Genomic DNA, 19,523 nt, shown 5'->3' on the forward strand with positions numbered 1-19,523 from the left:
AGAGAAGAGAAGGCAAATATGCATGAGGCAATGCAGCTCCATAATAGCACCGAAACCTCAAATTACAATAGCAAAATGATTTGTAAAAAGCAGTGTGCAGCCAAAAAATTACATACAACTGCCAGCACGTTTAGACCATTTGTGCTCCTTGTCCTATGTCAATTATATACACCCTACTTTATTTCACAGCTATCGTGACTTGGTCTCTATGTGCAAGTATTATCCATCCATCTTATCCATCAAATCTGCCGGTGGTCGACCTCCTTTTTGTGTTGCCACCTTCTGTGTGAAAATCAAACTCAAAATAAGACCAGCCGCTTGCAGTTCTCCTCAAAGGAATCAAACAACAGGACAAGCACGAGCTCCAATCAACTCCAGTATGCAGACGGTGTCGCTGCAAGAGTTCTATCTTCCGCAAGAATCCCTAGCATTCATGAAAGATCTTGGGAGATAGTTTTTGACAATCGTAGTTGAGATCCCTAACTTCTCTGTACCAGGAAAAGATGGTTGTGCAGCCACCCTGTGTAAAACTTGTGAGCTGCTCCGCTTGTCAATATATTCAAAAAGCATTATCTTCCGAGGAATTGCCACTTTGTTGCAACACTGGTAATATTTCTTCTTTGCCATTTGCAACTTGAATGTGTGCAACTCAGTGGTTCCTTTGAGGCTCCAGCTATCAGCTGGTAGAAAACAAGATTCTTGCTCCGAGAATTTGATGCTTTTGATCACTTGGAATAAGTTTCTACTCTAGCCATATGTTAGATCAGTTGAAGAAGTAAGGGGATTTGAGGACTTCCCGTAAGTCAAAGTTGCCTCTATCAGGTAGGGAAGGAAACGTCAGTGCTGGATATGATGTCTGGAAACTTTCGAGCAACTGCATAAACACAAGATGAATTGAGCCCAAGTGAAACCTTGCTCCTAAAAAGAATAGAGAAATACACAACATAGTGTATAAATTATGAGTCTTACACCAAAAGTTGGCTTTGATCCACATTTCATTTGGCAGTTGAATAGAGGATTATTTTGGAATCCATGAGATCTCTAAATTATCTATTAGCCTAGCAATTATAACATAGTGACTCGAAACACACTAAAGCATACAAAACCATAGTCATCACCTCATCAATCTTTTTCTCAATAATTTATCTGAGAAACATGCAAAAGATTTGAACTAAGGCTTCAAAGCTGTACATAAGAATCAGATACTTACATTTTCAAGGATAGGCTTATCATATAATTCGACAAATTTTTCCCGTAGAATCCAGTTCATCTGGTCCACATCACAAGCATGTGTCCAGAATGAGTCATGCACCCCTGCAGTTTATTCATATGAGAATGTATGTGAGTTTCACGCCAAACAAGAGCAAGTTGCCCTTGAGTATACTTCAAAGACTAGTTCCCTATGTCCAATCGTAAGTACACTTAGCAGTTTAGCTTAGAATTTTCCGTGGTCCAAAGGAATGATATTCATGTAGACCTATTGGGGAAGACCAAGCCAGACCAATATGTCAAATGATCTTCTTAGCTAGGATGCAGAAGATCCATAAGAGCACGATTGTCCTTGGGAGACTAATAAATTTTCGCAAACATGGGAATGTACAAAAACCTGAACCAATACACACAGCAAGCAAACCTAACAGAACTTTTTATGGTGCTAGGTTAATGTGTATCTAGTATTTGCCTGTATCAGGCTCAAGATCCAAATGAGTTCTTGCAAATATAGTGGCTTGAGAGAAACCTGCAAAACGTAGCCCAGCCTCACTGCAGGCAACAGCAGTCATCATCATGTGTGAGCCATCAAGTGAGTGAACATAGTTGGGAGGAAATGCTGTTCTCTGTCTTCTAACATCAACCTGAAATTCATACAAAATTTAAGCTTTCATGTCAGTATATTCAGTGTCACAGGATATAACCTACTGAATTTTCCAAACATAACCTACCAAGTCACTCTCCCGCTGCAAGGCCAAAATCTGAAGGGTTGTTCTTATCTGCATTACAAAACTAATTCAGGATTTTCAAATAGAAAATCAAGTAATACAGAAATTCTGAAGGGTTGTTTCTATCTGCATTACAAAACTCATTAAGGATTTTCAATACAGTAGCACAAGACACAAATTTACACATCCTTCTTGCAATCCCCTCCCTAATGAGGTCTATGTTAAAAAGCCCAGTCATTCTTGTATCTTCATCATCCTTCTCGAGAACAAAATGCATAGCGTTTGATGAAACAAGTAGAATGCATTAAGACACAGTTGTTTACAAATGACAGTCTTGTGAAAGGTGCGGTATAATCGAGGAAACCATGCATAGCATTAAAGTAAACAATTAAGTAGAATCTGTGAAGACGGTGGATGATGATTAATAATTGACTAGGCACTCCTCTAGTAGCATCACATGGCACAACCCACTTGAGTGCATTACCACTTGCAAAATTAGCATACATCATCCTTCAAGTAAAAGAAACTCAAGAAAATTCAGTATAATTATTAAACTTTAATGAGACTCCACATTAGATGTAACAACCAAAAGAAAGACAATTGAATATGTGATGATTACATTGAAGGAGCTAAAAAGCTCTCTTTGTTTACATGTTTATACAAGACTTATTGCAAGTTCTTTTTGCACCATTTATAGAGTTGTTTATTATCAGGTCCAAAAATTTTACTGTATGTTCAGATCATCCACATCTTCTAATCATAGCACTTTTTGGCACCAGAAGGCATGCAATCATTGGTTTGTTAACCAAATGTACAAGTCACGTCAGACATGATAAAAATAGAAATGCCCCTCACAACACATTTCGGGCAGTAGACTATATAAAGCTCAGGCTGTGACATGTCGAAACCAGTAAGCACAACTGAAACACTCACAAGATGGCGTTTATTCTTATAGTACGGTTGTACGACAGGAAGACCAAGGGGAGTAGTCCACTGCACTGGTTGATTATCTGCGGCAATAATCTGAAAAAGGCAAAATTAAAAACATATTGCATAAATCCATCACGATTGAGGATAGAAAAACTTTATTGCATTACAGAAATTGTACTTTTGCACAGTCACCAAGCCAACCCATTATTCCACGCGCAGCTTCAAATATCTCTTCAAGGGCGGTCAGTGTTACCTGCAGACAGTTACCTAACTTCAATGCATATTGTAACATGAAAACCCAAAAAAAAAAAAAAAAAAAAAGATACTCAAACTGAAGCAGAGTGCGTGAGTCTTTTTTAGAATATTCAGGAATTTGGATTGCACAACTGAGAACGATTCTACAGCAGAATGAAATGCACGAGTCCACTCTGCTTGATTCAGCATTTCCAATCGAGAAAGATACTGATAAAGGATATATTATCAGAGAAAGCCAGTGCAATGCCAGCTCAAGCCACATTACCATACACAAGTGTCATGCAACCAAAGATACTGGTGAACGTCCCAAAGACATTCAAATAAATTCATCCTAAGTTCCTGCATTCTCCTCAAGTAAAATGAATTGTGCTTCTGGCTTTGATTCAGCTTCTTCACAGGAGTATCACAAGATCACCCACGATGGCACAACCAACAACTCAAACATGCACTCAACAACATATTCAGATTAAAAAAAACCCAAGAAACAAATGCAGAGAAAACCATCTTCCATGTACCACAAAAGCAGACTCTATCACATACGTGACCGTGAATGGTATCACCAATCCACTCGTACATGTCGTTACACAGATCTTACCACTACACACGGAGTTCAATTCTAACTAAAAAAAGGACATGCAAACGATTAAAAACGGAAGAGTACGAAGTCAATTCAGTTTTCCTTTCTAGTTTCTTTTATCATATAGACAACAATAATCTTAGGCAAAGGAAATGCAGAAAGATGAAGTCAACTGAATGAACATTGTAAGAGAACAATATTATTATCTGGAAGGTGTGCAAACTCTGAGTTTGCTGAGGAGTCTCAGAGGCAGCTGAGCTTGTGGAACCTGACGGTACAGGCTTTGTAGCATTTCACTAAAAGTAACCATATGACTCCATACAGACACCCTACTTCTTGAAAATAGATTTGGCGAAGGCTTACTTTAGCAGCATAGCATGCAGCAGCAAAGAGCAGTCTGTCATCACCAAGTACACCCTTCTCCTCTAGTCTTCTTTTTATCTGCTCACGTGCCCCAACAAAAGTCACTCCATATACTGAGGTCATCACCGTCTGTTTCACTAATTTCCTATCCACCTGAAAGGTTTCAGAAGATAGAACCGTGACTAAAAGTACAAAAGCAATGTACTAAATGAAAAGTTCTTTCCAAGAAGGAAAATTCAAGAATAAACTTTGTAAGACCCACAGAAAATGCACCTGGCCCAGTAAGACCTTTGCCAATGCAGCATTAGGATGAGTAGCAGGGTCCTTGTTGCTGTCCCTTTTCATCATGTCATGTACCCTAAACCCCAAAAAGAGAAGGTAACCAAGACTTTTCATGTCGCATAACTTAAAGTATGCATTAACCTAGAGCATGCACAAAGAGGAAAGAGGGTCTGCACAGCAACAAGGAAATTTGCTAATAGTATGACCCAACTGTTCTAATAAACATAATTGAAATAGCAATTCCACCATTCCCAAATCCATCTCTTCTGTGGAGTTGGATCCCTAGCGGTGCTAAGAGAACTGTTCTCTTGTTCTAGGAGATATAGGGAAAAGAAGAGTTGCGTGATGACAGCAGAGAATATTAGAAGACAGGTAACTTCTTTTTCTACACATATGACTGGAGTGACGGATATCTTGATTCTTTTTATTTTCATATCTGGGAAAGATAGACCAGAATATATGACGCTAGTCTGCTGGGAAGCGCATAGTACTCAGTTATTTAACACATATAACTACCTTAGTAACTGTCTGGGCAATAGTATAACTCTTAATATTCACACTGAGAAAAGCAATGTAATGGTATTTTGCAAGTCTAACAACACCAAAAATGTTTCACCATGACCATGTACCATACCTTGCGGCAATTTCTGAATAAACATCAGCAGGTTTCTCTGCCGCAACTAGATTTACTGCAGCAGCTTCCATCTGGAAATGAACACAGTGTTTTGAATGCTCATGAGAAATTAAAATATTAAGTTATACAAAATTTCAGGCTCCAGTTTCATAAAATTAATTTGAATGACATGCGAGACTGCTTAACATATGTATTATCATGTCAACAGTTGAGATAACTGATTCATCATCTAGACATTGTCAGAACGGAAACAAAGACCGGCTAGAGATTAGAACTACATTTCCACAACAGAAAATAAGAAGATTAATCAATATGAAGAAAATATCATCTCAGTTAAGCCATACAATTCAGATATCTCTCAAGAACTACAACTGGAAAGAGTCCTTATGGACTTTTCTTCTAAAAACCTAATTGGTGTAGCATTTACCGTTCAATGTTGGAGAAAACAAATACACACTCCGGAGTATTAACCACCTATTATCAGCTAAGTACCTAAATCATTTTTCTGCATAACAGCAGCTTTTGGGTCATTCTTTCATTGCAAGCACAGGGACACAGTGTTGTAATTGAAATGAGAAGAAAAACTCAGATGGTATAAACCGCAAATGTATTTCTTGACTAAAAAGATTTAGTTGCCAAGTTTTGTGTACTATTCTGCCAAACAACAACTTTTGGGATGATTCTGTTGTGTCAATGAAAATTAGCTGCAATCTTTCCAAATGATAAGAGGCCTTCAATTGGTCTGGCAAAGAAACTTGAATTTACAAATGCCAACATATTTATCTACTAGTATAACTAACTGGGTAAGTAAGATTCCAAAATATGCTTCGGGTGTCACAGTTTCTAAAAGTATTGAAAAACAGTCAGCTAAACTGCTTGTTACAACCAGACAAAAAAAAAAAAAAATGCTTGTTACAAGGAGAAAGTACCCACACTGTCTCTTCCCAAGGCAGCATAGTGCTGAAGGCCATTGCAGGAACCATCCTGAAAATAATGCATAGTCACTAATTCAGAGGGTAGAATCTCAGGTAAGTAGGGGTGTGTGTGTGCGTGTGAGAGAGAGAGAGAGAGAGAGAGACACACACACACACACACACACACACACACAGATACAGAGCACACAATCATCTCGGCAGAGAATCCCCCATCCCAGTAAGGAAAAATAAGAGAATAATAAAAGTTCACTTATGATCAACAAGGCCATAGCAGTGAAAACCACCTTGCATAGTTGACTATTGTCATTCAGAGCATATGACTACAATGTAATTCAAGTTTGCTAAAAGGCAACTCATAAAGGTTTTAAATTATCCTAATTCATAATGATCTAAATTTTCCATGTCAACGTTAGGCAAAAAAGACTCTTCACATAACTTCCACTGGAAATGGAAGAGGAAAAGCTCTCATGACAGAAAATATTTTCTCTGTTAGTCTTGCAACTTTTCTTTGGGTTTCATGAAAAACATCCTAGTGAACATGTCTATAGCTTATGAAGGAATTTCTTAGCTCCTAGTTGCCTTTTAGAATGATCACTTAAAAAAACAAATTTAAAGCAAATTATAATATATCTCACACCCATATAAATCAAAGTGCTCCAATAACTAAGTATAGACTCGCAAAGTAACTAAACCTACCTTTTTTCATGTGTGTGTTGCATATGTCCGTGTGAGTACAGAATATACAAATTGTCCAGGACAAGGAGCATGATTTCATTCCATTTACACCATTGACACAAGCACCACATATGTTGTGCTAGCAATTGTTTTCTGGACAATCTGACACTTACTGCTAGATGCAAGATAATTGAACCATGGGTTCTAGTAATCCCCACTAGATAGATCAACCAATATTAGATGGAAGTATAACAGATTGGTTTGAGAACACAAAATCACGGGAATCATTATACATCTTATCTCCAGTGGGTTATCCAGCTCCTTCAAAACAGAATGACAAGATCATAGATTTAAATTTCTAGAAATCATTTGGCTCGGTGAGGCAAGGCACATGAGTTAGACTTTAGGAGTCACTCCCCCATCCCAACAACCAAGAAGCAGTAAAGAAAATAAAAACCACATTTGAAGTTTTACCAAATCTTGGAAACATACAGTAGATCTAAACTACCTTGAATGGATCTATCAAACAAGGTAAGTGGTAACATATTACCAATTAAGCCAATAAACAGCAACAATTTGCACCCTTGAGACTAGCCGACATATTTACCTGATGAATTGGAAGATGGGAGATGGTGGTATATGGTGACGAGCTCTTCAATGCTTCCGACAAATTAATACAAGCAGCCAAGCACTGAAAAGGGTCTTCAGCCGTCAACCACCACCTATTCCCATTTATAGGCTTCTCTGCTGAGTCAAATATATCATCCAGATGGTTTTCTACAAATGCTACACGTCCATCATGTGAAAGCTTTTCAACACCACCAGAATAGAGGTTTGCCAAATGTATCTTCAACCAATGTAACCCAGACTTCCCTAGCGGTCGTCCTTCAGCAAACTCAAGAACTCCTCGACAGAGATCAGAACTTAAATGATTCAGATGTGAATGCATTGGATATGCACGGCCACGGAAATCCAAATTGTGAGGATAATAAAAACCTTCCTCTTCTTTCATCTTTCGGGCCACCTGTCCCATGAAGAATTTGTGCAAGAGTGAGGATCAAGAAAACTTTCTTCAAATGCATGGAGACAAAACTTTATGAAAGGACATGGACTTCTACACAAGCAAAAGTCTCAGCACTGATTGCATAGTAATAAAAGTTACCGAAACTGGGATAATGAGAGAAAGTGATAAAGGGATCGCCGATCTTTAACAAAGAGACAGTGCAGCAGGAAAACAGGAGAGAATTATCTAACAGTCTAAGGAAACCACAATCCTCTGAGTCACAGAGAGAGAGAGCTTACAGAGAGTTTAAGCTCAATGTCGCATCGCTGAGCATGCCTCTCTCTGTTAACCTTCTTTGCTTTCCGTACCTCCACTTCCACAGTTCAAGCTCTTCGCAATCCCCGGAAACATCCTTATCTGGCAAAGGAAGCTGCAATAAAAGAGAGATTGGAAAAAGTTCTGCAAAATGCAATACAAAAATAATGACCAGAACAACAGAGGGACCACATCAAACCAAAACCAGCAAGCTTCGCATGGCAACCAATATTAAAACAAAAGGACAGTGACAGGCAAAACCTATTCTTACAACACTAGTTGGACATAATTCTTTCTCATTTCCTGTTTCAGATGAGTCACTCTACATAGTATCAGATCAATTAAAGAAAATGATTGAGAACTCTAGTCAAATCACATTATACTTAGAAGTCATTGCAGTAGGATATCATTGAGGTCAACTTTTTCCTGAACAGAAGAACCTAGATATACAACATCAACAATATACTGGTCATACACAGCTATAATAATGCCATTACAGATCAGAATCTTCAGCAGTCATGTTGGAGAAACACGATTTGCAGATAAAGAACAGTAGTTTGTCATGAGCAAGAATCTTGTATGTGCTCACATCATGTCTCTCAACCAAACCCCCAACACTTCCACCTTGACCCCAGAGGCTCTCCACTGCAGCAAGAACTCTTCGATTAATCCTCCATTTGGTACTTCCAAGCGTGTCCAGGGCCTGCTTACAGATAAGTAAAAAGGTCAAACAAAACAAAAGTAAGTAAACAAGGCGTTAAGAGTGCAACAGATAACCTTAGAATTGGCCAGCACACAAAATTAAAGATTAATGCACAAAGAAGAAGTGCATGACATTCTACACAATGAAACTTAGTCCGTTCCACCACACAACAGAAGAAACAAATTTATCACCAGCCATCACATTGTGAAACAAATACGCCACTAGTTACTCCCATGCACCTTACCAAATAGTGCATTTACTTATAGTTTGGTAAAAGAACTTTGTTATACTACCCATAACAGAATTAACGTTTACCACAAAAACTTAAGGAGCAAGGTGCTAACCTGATTAGCAGACAGAGTCACAGAAATAATGTGATTATATATAGAGAGAGTATATCCTCTATGCTGCTAATCATGTTATTGCGTTTAATCAGATAAATTCTGTTGACATTTTTTTGGATTAGATTGGCAGCAGCAAAATGTAACCAGCTTAATGATGTTGAATACAATGCCCCAACTCTATTACATGCTAAGCATACAGATAAAACTTGTTTAGGCTACTCTCAACTATATTAATCCATGGATGATACTGCTAATACAAGCAAAAAACGAAAGACGTATCACATTCATCAACATCACTACCTTATATACATTATGCATTTGTTCCTCAGACACATTCTTTAGAGCATCCTGCTGCTTTCTTGATCCATGAGTACGCATAGCGTAAGAAGGGAGGAAGAAGTACCCACCCTTGTCATACCTATAAAGAATGAAGAGAACTATTAGGATTTGCAATTTCAGACAACACCTCTGGAAAGAATTGCAAATAAACTCCCTCCCTCCCTCCCTCCCTCCCTCCACTCTAAAACCAAACGGCACTTGCTAATTTCCATATAGTTTATACCCTTTCCATTTTCTTGGAGGAACCAGCATAGGCATATAAGGAGCCAACATATGCTTTGCCTGCAGGAAGGGAGAAAAGATATGGAGTTATGGGGAGTTACAACATAGCAAAGACTGTAAACTTAAAGCTTCCACCAAGGAAAATGATTAGTTACATCATTTTAAAAGAAAACACAGTAGCTCAGCATTTGAAGGTAAGGATGTTATTATGCTAGTACACAAAGATATATCCATATGGGATAGGCTCCAAACTATTGACAAAGGGGGACCATATGTAAAATGGGGAAGCTGCCATAGGTATCACATAATTACTTTTGTTTGCATCAGTTGCCATTCCATTGTTTCCTGATAGCATAATTCCGTTCCTCCAATTATGAAAATGGTACTCCTCAACCGTGTTCTCCACAAGAATTATGAACTTTTCCCCCAATTTATCATTCTACAAAACTTTGATATGGAAATAATTGTAATGACATGTAACCACATGTTACGTAAAGTGCATATTAATAGAGGAACCTCCAAACAACAGACGGATGTTCTTCAACCCTGCAAGTTTCATCTCAGTTTTCTCATATAGTAGTTCCCACATTCTTTTGTTCCAACTCATTTACAATTTCTGGTGGAATGTACATGAAGTGGTCAAGATGCTCATCTCTGTATAAAAAAATTTTATGGTTGATATCATTTCATCTTTATGGATACTAAAATATATTTTTGGCCCATTCCCATCTGAGCAATCATGAAATAAATGCGCAAAAGGACATCAGATCATAGCATGGCACCAATTATCCCTTGCAGTATCCACTAGTGCATTGCATAGCTCATGCTCAAAGAGGATTTTCAGCTTACATTAACATCCAGCTTTTCAAGAATTAAGGGATCACATTCTATAACGCCATATCTCTTCAAAATCTTCTGCCTACAAGAAAGAAGTTTTGAATAGGTTAAGCAAAAATTGCTTATAAGAATAAGCAAGGTACATTATCATCAAATAACAGGAGCTGTAAAAGATCACGGAGCCGACACAAAGAACATAATAGACTCGGTATTAAAAAAGTTCAGATACAAGTGAAACCATATCATAAAGGTGACTCAAAAGCCTATGGTCATCATGACTAAACATCAGTCGACTACATAGCCCCGAGTAGTGCATCAACAAAACACATCTGCACATTTTATGAGAAGCAAAGGTCTATTGGAGAAGCCAAAGGAGGCAGGAATATGAACTTTGAATCTACTGAAACATTTGCAACTGTAGGTCATGGCAATAACGAAGCACATACCTCGACAGAAAGAAAAAGGAAACAGAGAGGATTTATCGAAACAGGAATTAAGCTATGATGAACCTTATATTCTAGGAAGTCAAACAAAGATAAGATGCTAGACAGAATTTGATAGCTTTCAACAAATGAAATGGATTTTTGAAAGCTGCTAAAGACAGAATTCCTCTCTTTCTGCTTATAAATAGAGCGTCAACTGATAACATGAGATCGTTTTAGATAAAAGCCACAGAAAGAAGAAAGAGTATTACCCAGGATCCTTGTTAACCATTTTTAGTTTGTGCCTGAATGCTGGTCGAACATCAGGTGGACCTTCCACTAATTGCTTAACTGGAGGTTGGACAAAAGCTGTTTCAGTTAATAATTCTATCAAACGAGTTCCCAGCTGCACATGTATAAATTCAAAAAGTCAAAAACTAGGCTATCTCAGTAACCGAGATGATCCAGCCATTTCAAGGGGGGAAAGGAAAAGAGAAAAGCCAATCCTCACAAACCTTAGCCTGGGTATCTCGACCCCAAGGTTTAAATTCTTCTTCCGTCACTAGCTTTTTTACTTGGTTAAATCTTTTTCTTTTGATCAAGCCATTAACACGTCGCTGGCGCATCACCTCATCTTTGCCCAGCTCCGCTTCAGGTTCAACCAAATTCATTTTCTTCCGATTTCTCTTAGCTTTCTCCAGTAGACTCTGGACCATTACCTGAATAATAATGAGTGGATAGAAGAAGATGATTCAAAGATCTGTTCTGAACAAGTATTGGTGATATGAATACAAAGAGGAAGAACCTCTTTGCTTCATACATCAACAGAAGTCATAAGATTGCAAATAATAAGATCTGGGTTGAAACTTATATGACTGTGATGAAGTTTTCAGCATGAAATGCCATCCCAGTTTCATGACAGAGTGTTCATTTACGAGAGGCCTCACTTGCAGTCAATCTAAAGGAGCAAATATAATTATGACACCTTTTGCTCAACAAAACAGACAATTTATGAATGGCTAATGCATGGAAATATCCATCGTGCAGCTGCTCGAATAAAAGCTTAGATCAAAATGACAAAGTGAGAAACCTCTAACACTCGAACTAAACGACATCCACGAAATGAAAAGGCCGCGTTAGTATTTGAATATGAACATCAGGCTAACAGAATCAATGAAAATTTATTGCTTTTCAATGTGGTTGATCAAACTCGTAACCATTCAACCTATCTAGTCCAACAGCTAAAACTGAGAAAAATGCAAAAGCCAAAACTCGCCTCCTGCTCAATCGCCATGCCGACATGAACGGCGGCCTGCACGAGCTCAATGCACCCATCCGTGTGCCCCACCATCACCAACCCCATCATCCTGTGCATCAGGATCACCGCCATCTTCTCGGCCGGCAGCAAGTCGATGTGCGGCGCGTACGCGGCCTTGTTCTTCTTCGTCCGCTGCGTCCTCTGCTCCCTCTCTATCGCCTCCTTCAGCGGGTCGAACCACCCGAGGAACAGCGCCTTCACGCGGGGCAGGTTGGGCGCCAGCTGCCGGTCCCTCATCTCCCGCTCCAGCTCCCGGTACTCCTCCACCATCAGCTCCCACGCCTCCGTCTCCGCCCTAATCTGCCGCCGCCGCAGCAGGTTATACTTCCGCCGGTCCGCCTCCTTCAGCTCCAGCTCGGCCTCCCGCCTCGCCTTCCGATACACGTTCTTCAAGAAAATCGGGTATATCCAGGGCGGGTCCTGGATGAATATCTTCGGGCGCGGGTCCCGGTCGCCGGCCGCCTGCTCGGTGGCCGGGCTCGGGAAGTCGGCGGCGGCGGGGAGGTCGTGGAGGACGTCGAGGTAGTTGTCGCGGACGAGTCGCGCGGCGGGGGAGGCGGGACGGGGACGGGGACGGGGACAGGGGAGGGAATGGGAATGGGGAGGGGGAGGGGAAGGGGAGAGAGCGGGAGAGCTTGAAGGGGAGATGGACGGATGGTAATGGAGGCGGCTCCTCTGGCGAGATTGGACGGCGGATGATTTCGAGGCGTGGAGGCGAGCGGCGGAGGGAGGGGAGAAGGAGGTGGAAGGAGGGGGAGGCGGCAGCCATTGCCGGCGGCGGCGGCGGCGGCGGCGGAGGAGGAAGAGGAGGGTGGGGGAGGAGATAAGCGCCGCGCGCAGAGGAACGGGAGGAAGGAGGGTGGAGGGAACCTCCCTTAAACCTTGAGAAAATGTTGTGGATAAAAAAAAAAATTATAATTATAATAAAACGAGATTCGACAAATAAAAGATATTTTTCGAGAAAAATCGTGGAGGATTTCTAAGGTTGAAAGGGGAAAAAAAAAGAAGAAAAAGGGACCCCATTCCCTCGAAAGAAAAAAAAATTATGTCGAATTAAAAAGGTGATTTAGGTCATTTTCATGTCTACAAATCAAAAAATAATTTTTTTAATACTGAAATTGATTTTACGAACACGAGATATAACTTGCGAATTTCATTTTGTATTTACCATGCCGAAAGATATGTTATGAAAATCATGATTTGTTAGCAATTTATTAAAAATAACTAATAATTGTCATTAAGGATTAATGCATATTGAACGTGCCATTTTCGACTCCTACACTATGCAAAGAAGTAAAAGTCTGTAAGTTTGGTGAGAGTTAGATAGGATAGACAAAAAAAAAAAAAAATATGCCACTTACAAGATATTTTTACTCTTTTGAATCTCAATCAATCATGGTAAATTAATCTTTTTCAAGATCTTAGCCATAATTAATTTACTACCTGAAAAAATACCAAAGTGTGAAAAGAAATATCACTAGTATTGAAAAGAAACGACTACACAATAAACTTGGTTGCAAGTTGCAGAATATATGTACTTAATTTACCATCAAAGAGAATTTGCTAATTGTGAGAATTAATTTACAACCATCATGAAAACGAAATCAGGAAATAGGACCATAACTATTTAACATAAAAGTAATTCACTAATAAAAAAACAGAATTTACTATTTTTTAGGGAATCACTCCTTTACTCCTTGGCTTTTATAGATGATAGAGATGGAAGTAATTTAGTGTCTTACATAAGGGTGATTACTTAAAAGAATAGAAGTATAATGGAAACTTAGCAATTGCGAGAAATATTTTAGTTATTTATTATATAAAGGATTAAATATATTTTTTCATAAAAAGGATATTGCTACACAATGACCACGCTAGTGTTATAATTTTGGTTAAACGTAGAGTTAGCACTTTCCTTATTTTCTCTAAGAATTTAGCTCTAAATTGTGCTATCATGAGAATGCCTAGGCTTGGTAGTTTCCAAATAGAATAGTGCATTAACTCAAACTCATCCCAACTGACCTGGAAAATGGGCTAAACTCCTTGTAATCATATTTCACTTATTGCTAGCAACATTTATCGATTGGAAGTTTATTTTAAGCTAATTTTTCTCAAATAGTCGTATATGGTGATTCATAAGTTAATAATTCTCCATTATCAAGATTTTATTTAGGAAGGACCTCGCTTCAACTATGCTCAGGTTGGTAGGGGTTAGTTCCTCTATTGGTGGTTCAATGAGAGATTGACACGTGACACATAGAAGGCACATATTGAAACTAGTATGGTGGGGCACGAGCTGGATCAAAGTGGGTCTTTACGGAATCGATTGACGATTCTTACCATGGCACTTAGATCTTGACCCGACCTGACTAACTTTATTATTGCTCACATTCTCGAAAGGAAATTCCGTGGACAGGAGCTCTCAAGAATACTTTATTACTCAAATGAGAGTAAATTATACAAGTGAGGGGAGAGCTTCCCTATTTATACAAGAGTACCTCCAATTACAATTATTGATCTCTGTGTGATCTAACAATATAAGATCCCAATACTCTTCTAATCAATATGACAGTAGAGATTCACTTGATCTAACGATGGTGATTATTGATTCTCATCAAATTAATGCCATAGCGGAGATTAAATCTATTCAATTTTTTAGGGCACAAATCCTCGTTGAACAAATCCAATGGCAGAGATTGAATCCCCTTATTAATCCAATGGCTCTAAGGAACCCATTTGGATCGATGATGTGGCGATCCTTTGAACAAATGAGTGACAAATTTTTGTCCCGAACCCTAAATCTATTCAATTTTAGGGTTGCCAAATCTAATGATCCGATAGATTGAACGACTCAATTACTATTCTAGTGGATGGTTTGCGGGTGTCAAACCAAACCGAACCGAACCGAAAATCAAGCACAATCTAGAGGTCAAAAAAATATATACAATAGAAAAAAACAAATGGAAAATTAAAAGCTAAAAACCAAAAATTAGAAAGGCACAATTCTAGTGGATGGTCTACGGCCAAGCACGATCCCGAGGTCGGCAGGTTAGAGATGCACAAATTCATACGGGTTTGTGCCATAGCGCCATGTGAAGGCGCATCCAGCATGGTTTCACGATTTGGAGCAAGTTGGTCACGCATCGCACCGGCGGTTGCCTCGACCGGTCAATGCTTCTGAGGTGGTTATAGGTGACATCATTTTCCACTAGCTAGCGTTAGGTCTACTCATTTTCCTTAACTTTGCTTGATCTTGAATCTTACTTCTACGGTATGTTTGGGGGCAGGGGAAAGCAAAGTAGGGGGAAAACTGTACAAAATTTCAAGTTCTATATCTTGCCTCTCTAGAGCTTCATAACTTAATAAATCAAACAGGGTAGGCGGGAGATTTATAATTAGGCAATTTATCTGCTGGGCCTTAGCAATGCAATTCATAATTTCATTAGTTTCCCAGCTGCAGTGGGCCAAAGTGAGGCCCCAGAAGTTCCCCAAAGGAGGCGTGAAAGGACCTCCTCCCTTTGTGATGCACAGAACTGTCTTACTAGAAGACACTCGACCCGCTGGGACCAGCTCGGGCCCAATTGCACATCGTCAATTATTCATGTCGGAACATTGGTTCACGCTTCCGACAAATAGATCAGTAAAACAGTTTGCATAGCAAAAATCAAGGCAAAACTACCTTGATGTGCAGGCTGAAGTATGTTGGAAAGATCACTGAGAGAGCTTATATTCGTGACCTGCCAGAAGTCCATATGCTTTCCGTTACCTTCAGAAGTTCTTTCGCAGCAGAGAAGCTGTTATTTGCATTTATCTTGATCTTGAGGCCCCCCGGCTTGTACACTCAATGGTATTGTTCAACTTTCGACAGTAAAAGAAAAAGCTCGGGACTCGCCACACCCGAGCAAGCCTGGTTAAGCACTGTTCTGCCATATAAGTATTAGCCATTCTTAGGCAATTAATATATTTTTCGTAAGTATAATAAGACCCAATCGAGAATCCTAGCTCACCAACGCTGTCCTGAGAGTTTCTTGTATCGTGTAAATACCGTCGGATGCATGTACAGTACAGGTAAGTGTTACATCATGCACGCAATAATAATCTGTCTACTATCTGGCCTAAGCAGAACTCAGTTATGCAATGTTGGACAACCTATGAATCACTCAACATAAATCATCATCCCATAACATTCTGTTATAAGAGCGTCGCAATGGCAATTTTGAGTAGATAAACAATGAAATACTTGTACTAGATGAATATGTGTTTTAATGCTACACTTGCTTGGATAGTTGAGTAACCTCAATTCTCCTTGTCTGCATAACTCTCATTTTCATAGGACAGAGGTACGCCTTCAATGTCACTTGAATGATCTAAAGCCTCAGTGGTCTGCTGCTTCTATGAATCATCAATCAGTTTTTTTCGATAGAAGTCATAGAATTGGCCAGAGAATCAGACAGAACTTCACAGTTGAGCATTCTAATAAGGCTGTTTCATATCCTAATCCTAATCATGTCCTGGATGAGCTTTTAGCTTGCAGATAAAGATAAAGAGAAAAGAAGAACAAATTTTTAAGTGCAGTGAGCGACCAAAAGGGTCCTCAACAATTATTTTTTCGAGCTCAAACCTTGCAACTCCATTGAAGACCCACACAAAAACCAATATACACTCATATCAATTATGAATACATAGAGCATTATCCGTCCTTCACAATTCACAAAACAGGAGAATGAAAATCAATATCCTAGCAAAAGTGAATCATCTGTCTCACATGTATCAATTTACAGATTTCAAACTGAAAATCTCGATTCTGTACATCATCAACCGGAGTAAAAATCGAAGTAATCTTTCATTACCAACACGGGAAGAGAGGCAAGATGATTTTGTGCAAAGTCCATCAAAAGCACATTCCAAATCCAAGATCATGCAGGGAATATATTGAGGTTAGTTGAAGAGCTGTTGCCATAATTTCTTGCTTGATCAGAGCCAGAAGTGCAACATAGCCTGCTGAAAGAAACATATAGTCTATGATTCTGATTCATGATAAGCAGAAGATCTGTTGGAAAGCTACTGCAACATAGAAGCAAAAGCAGGCTAATACTAACTTTGGATGCAGGTTTACAAATGGAAACATGCCAAGATAAAGAAAAGTAAGAGAGGCCCGTACTTCTGTTATGGTGAGAAGGGGCAAGTCGTTAAGTTGAGTGTCTTTCCTTTTGTTCTCACGCCTCATCTCACGCTGTATTGAATTCAGTTGTTCTCGTATCTCCTTCAGTAAGTTCATTTCCTCTTCATTTTCATGGACGATTTCGCAGCTTCTAGCATTCCTCTCTGTCTCAAGCTGTTCAATTCTCTCACTCAGCTGTTGAAACTCAGACCGATGTTTGGGTACCCTGGCTTTATGGGCTTCTTGAAACCCATCACAGTCAGCGCTCATCTTCTCTCTCAGTCCAGAGTTAGATGGCATCTTATCATGGTTTAGCGAAAGCAGCATCTTCTTTATCCAGTCAGTTTGATCAGTGACCAAATCCGGCTTCCCGAGCCGATCTTCGCCTTTAGATTCCTTCTTACTCCATTCTTTCACCTGAACGTCATGACATTTACAGCTCTCGTCACTCTGTGGTACTTCAAAAATATCTTGAATAGTTGTCGGACTAGCAGAGTTCTCAACCGCTTCCTCTGTGTAGAGATTTTCACAATGGTTCATTTGATCAGACTTTGCATTGTCCCATTCACCTGCAGCATAACAAGGTGGTGCACTCACACAGGAAACAATAGCACAGGACCTAGACACGCCATTAGAGTAGTCGTTATTATCCTGATTAGTGTCCTTATGTTCCGATATTTCATTCACGCGATTCCCTAATCTTCTGATCTGCTCCCAAACTGGAATGAAATCCCATTTGACGAATTTTTTGATTTGCTCTCGGAATTCAAGCTCTCGACCACACCTTCCAGATCGGGATTCTCTTCAACTATTCTCGAAACCACGTCTAGATTAGGAAAAACAGAGTTTGACCTTTTCATTATGCCCTTCTGTGGAATAGGATCCTTCAAGCAAATTGGAGGTGAAGAGTTCAATCTCCTCACACCGCCACCATTCAATCCTTTCCCACCATTGGAGACATCTCCTCTTTGCAAAAACAGATTATCCAGAAATCTACTTTCACTGGGTCCCAAATCAGTGTAACCCATGCTCAGAAGCTTATACCGATAAGCTTGGACTTGGAACTCGAGCGAAGCGATCTCCATCTCTTTCTGGTAAATAACATCCTCAAACACTTCCAGGGAGAGGTCGGCATGACACATCTTCTCCTCGGCCATTCTCTTGTACTGGTCGGCCTCCATCTTGACGGCCGCCTTTTCACCCTGCAAGCGCAGTATCATTGACAAGGCCTCGCTGGCCGCGGTAGCAGACGCTTCCCGCTCTTCATCTAATTCATCGTAGAGTTTCTGCAGGAGTTGCTGCTGAGCAAAGAGCGTTTCTTTAAGGGCAGCAGCATCCGTTTCAGGCATCCCCAAACAAACGCCAATCTCGGCCATGTATCGGCCTGGAATCGAGCCAACCCGCCTCTGTATAGGACAAGAAAGAAGAGATTTTCTTACTCGAATCAACAAGAACCCAGTGTCACAGGCTCAGTGCCCAATCTTGACCCTGTCAAAAGATTTTTTATCTACGTCTATCTATGCAGAACTACAGACGAACGGACCACGAAACGTTCACGCCTATTTTCAACAAATCACGGGAACAAGAAGACAACCAAACGCAAGAAAATTTCAAAACGAGGAAAAAGTGGAAAACGAGGGTGTGGACCATTATACATACCCTTTTCCTTGGCAGAGAGAAGCTCCCTCTCCCAGTACCGATTTTCCACGCAAACCCCGCCTTCTTTCAAAGGAATGCAGACGAAAACGCAACACCCACGACGCCCATCTCCTCTGACGCCCCCGAGAAGTCCAAGAAACGCAGCCAAGAACACCGCCCGTTAAGCCTCGGCAGAGGAACAGAGGAGGACAAAGGGCCCAACAAGAAAGCAAAAGGAGAGAGCTCGCCGGCGGGAAAGGTGGCGCTTAAAGGCTCGACAAGAAGAGACTGCGAAAAGCCATCGATTTGGCCGTTGGAAGACTCAGTCTTGCAGGCATCAAAGCAGCCCCAGATGGTTGCTTTTTTGCGAAGAAGAAGAAGGAGAAGAAGAGGAGAAGAAGAAGAGGAAGAGATCGGATGTTTGCGTTGATTGCAAAGCAGGTTATTCAATGGAGGAGAGGGGGTGGTCTGACGGAGGAACGAAGATTAGAACTCACGAACTACTTCCCGCAAGAACCAACTCACCTTCCCTATCAAGAAACGGTATTGGCGCTGAGAGGTGGGGGGAATATGGAATCAATATCTAGAAGAAAAGACAAGAAATAATAAAAACAGGTCGGAAAATGGACTTTT

The 19,523-nt window shown here is 40.1% G+C and overlaps 2 protein-coding genes across 2 annotated transcripts; both read right to left on the minus strand.

The window, feature by feature from the left end:
- Nucleotides 1-22: 22 nt before the first annotated feature.
- Nucleotides 23-15,235, minus strand: LOC104437502 (DNA-directed RNA polymerase 3, chloroplastic). The gene is given in 21 exon segments (XM_010050464.3): nt 23-874; nt 1,211-1,314; nt 1,739-1,853; nt 1,941-1,988; nt 2,871-2,960; nt 3,046-3,120; nt 4,063-4,215; nt 4,336-4,420; nt 4,979-5,049; nt 5,912-5,962; nt 7,196-7,612; nt 7,891-7,958; nt 7,961-8,021; nt 8,496-8,609; nt 9,254-9,371; nt 9,516-9,574; nt 10,364-10,433; nt 11,046-11,179; nt 11,289-11,492; nt 12,050-12,972; nt 15,163-15,235. Coding segments are annotated over 21 exon segments (3,144 nt in total). The 3' UTR covers nt 23-763.
- A 1,489-nt stretch (nt 15,236-16,724) lies between these two features.
- LOC104437501 lies at nt 16,725-19,523 on the minus strand. The gene is given in 4 exon segments (XM_010050462.3): nt 16,725-17,092; nt 17,253-18,047; nt 18,050-18,658; nt 18,912-19,523. Coding segments are annotated over 3 exon segments (1,401 nt in total). The 5' UTR covers nt 18,629-18,658; nt 18,912-19,523; the 3' UTR covers nt 16,725-17,065.

This window comes from Eucalyptus grandis, chromosome 3 (genome assembly GCF_016545825.1).
Source record: "Eucalyptus grandis isolate ANBG69807.140 chromosome 3, ASM1654582v1, whole genome shotgun sequence".
In the NCBI taxonomy this organism is placed as follows: domain Eukaryota; kingdom Viridiplantae; phylum Streptophyta; class Magnoliopsida; order Myrtales; family Myrtaceae; genus Eucalyptus; species Eucalyptus grandis.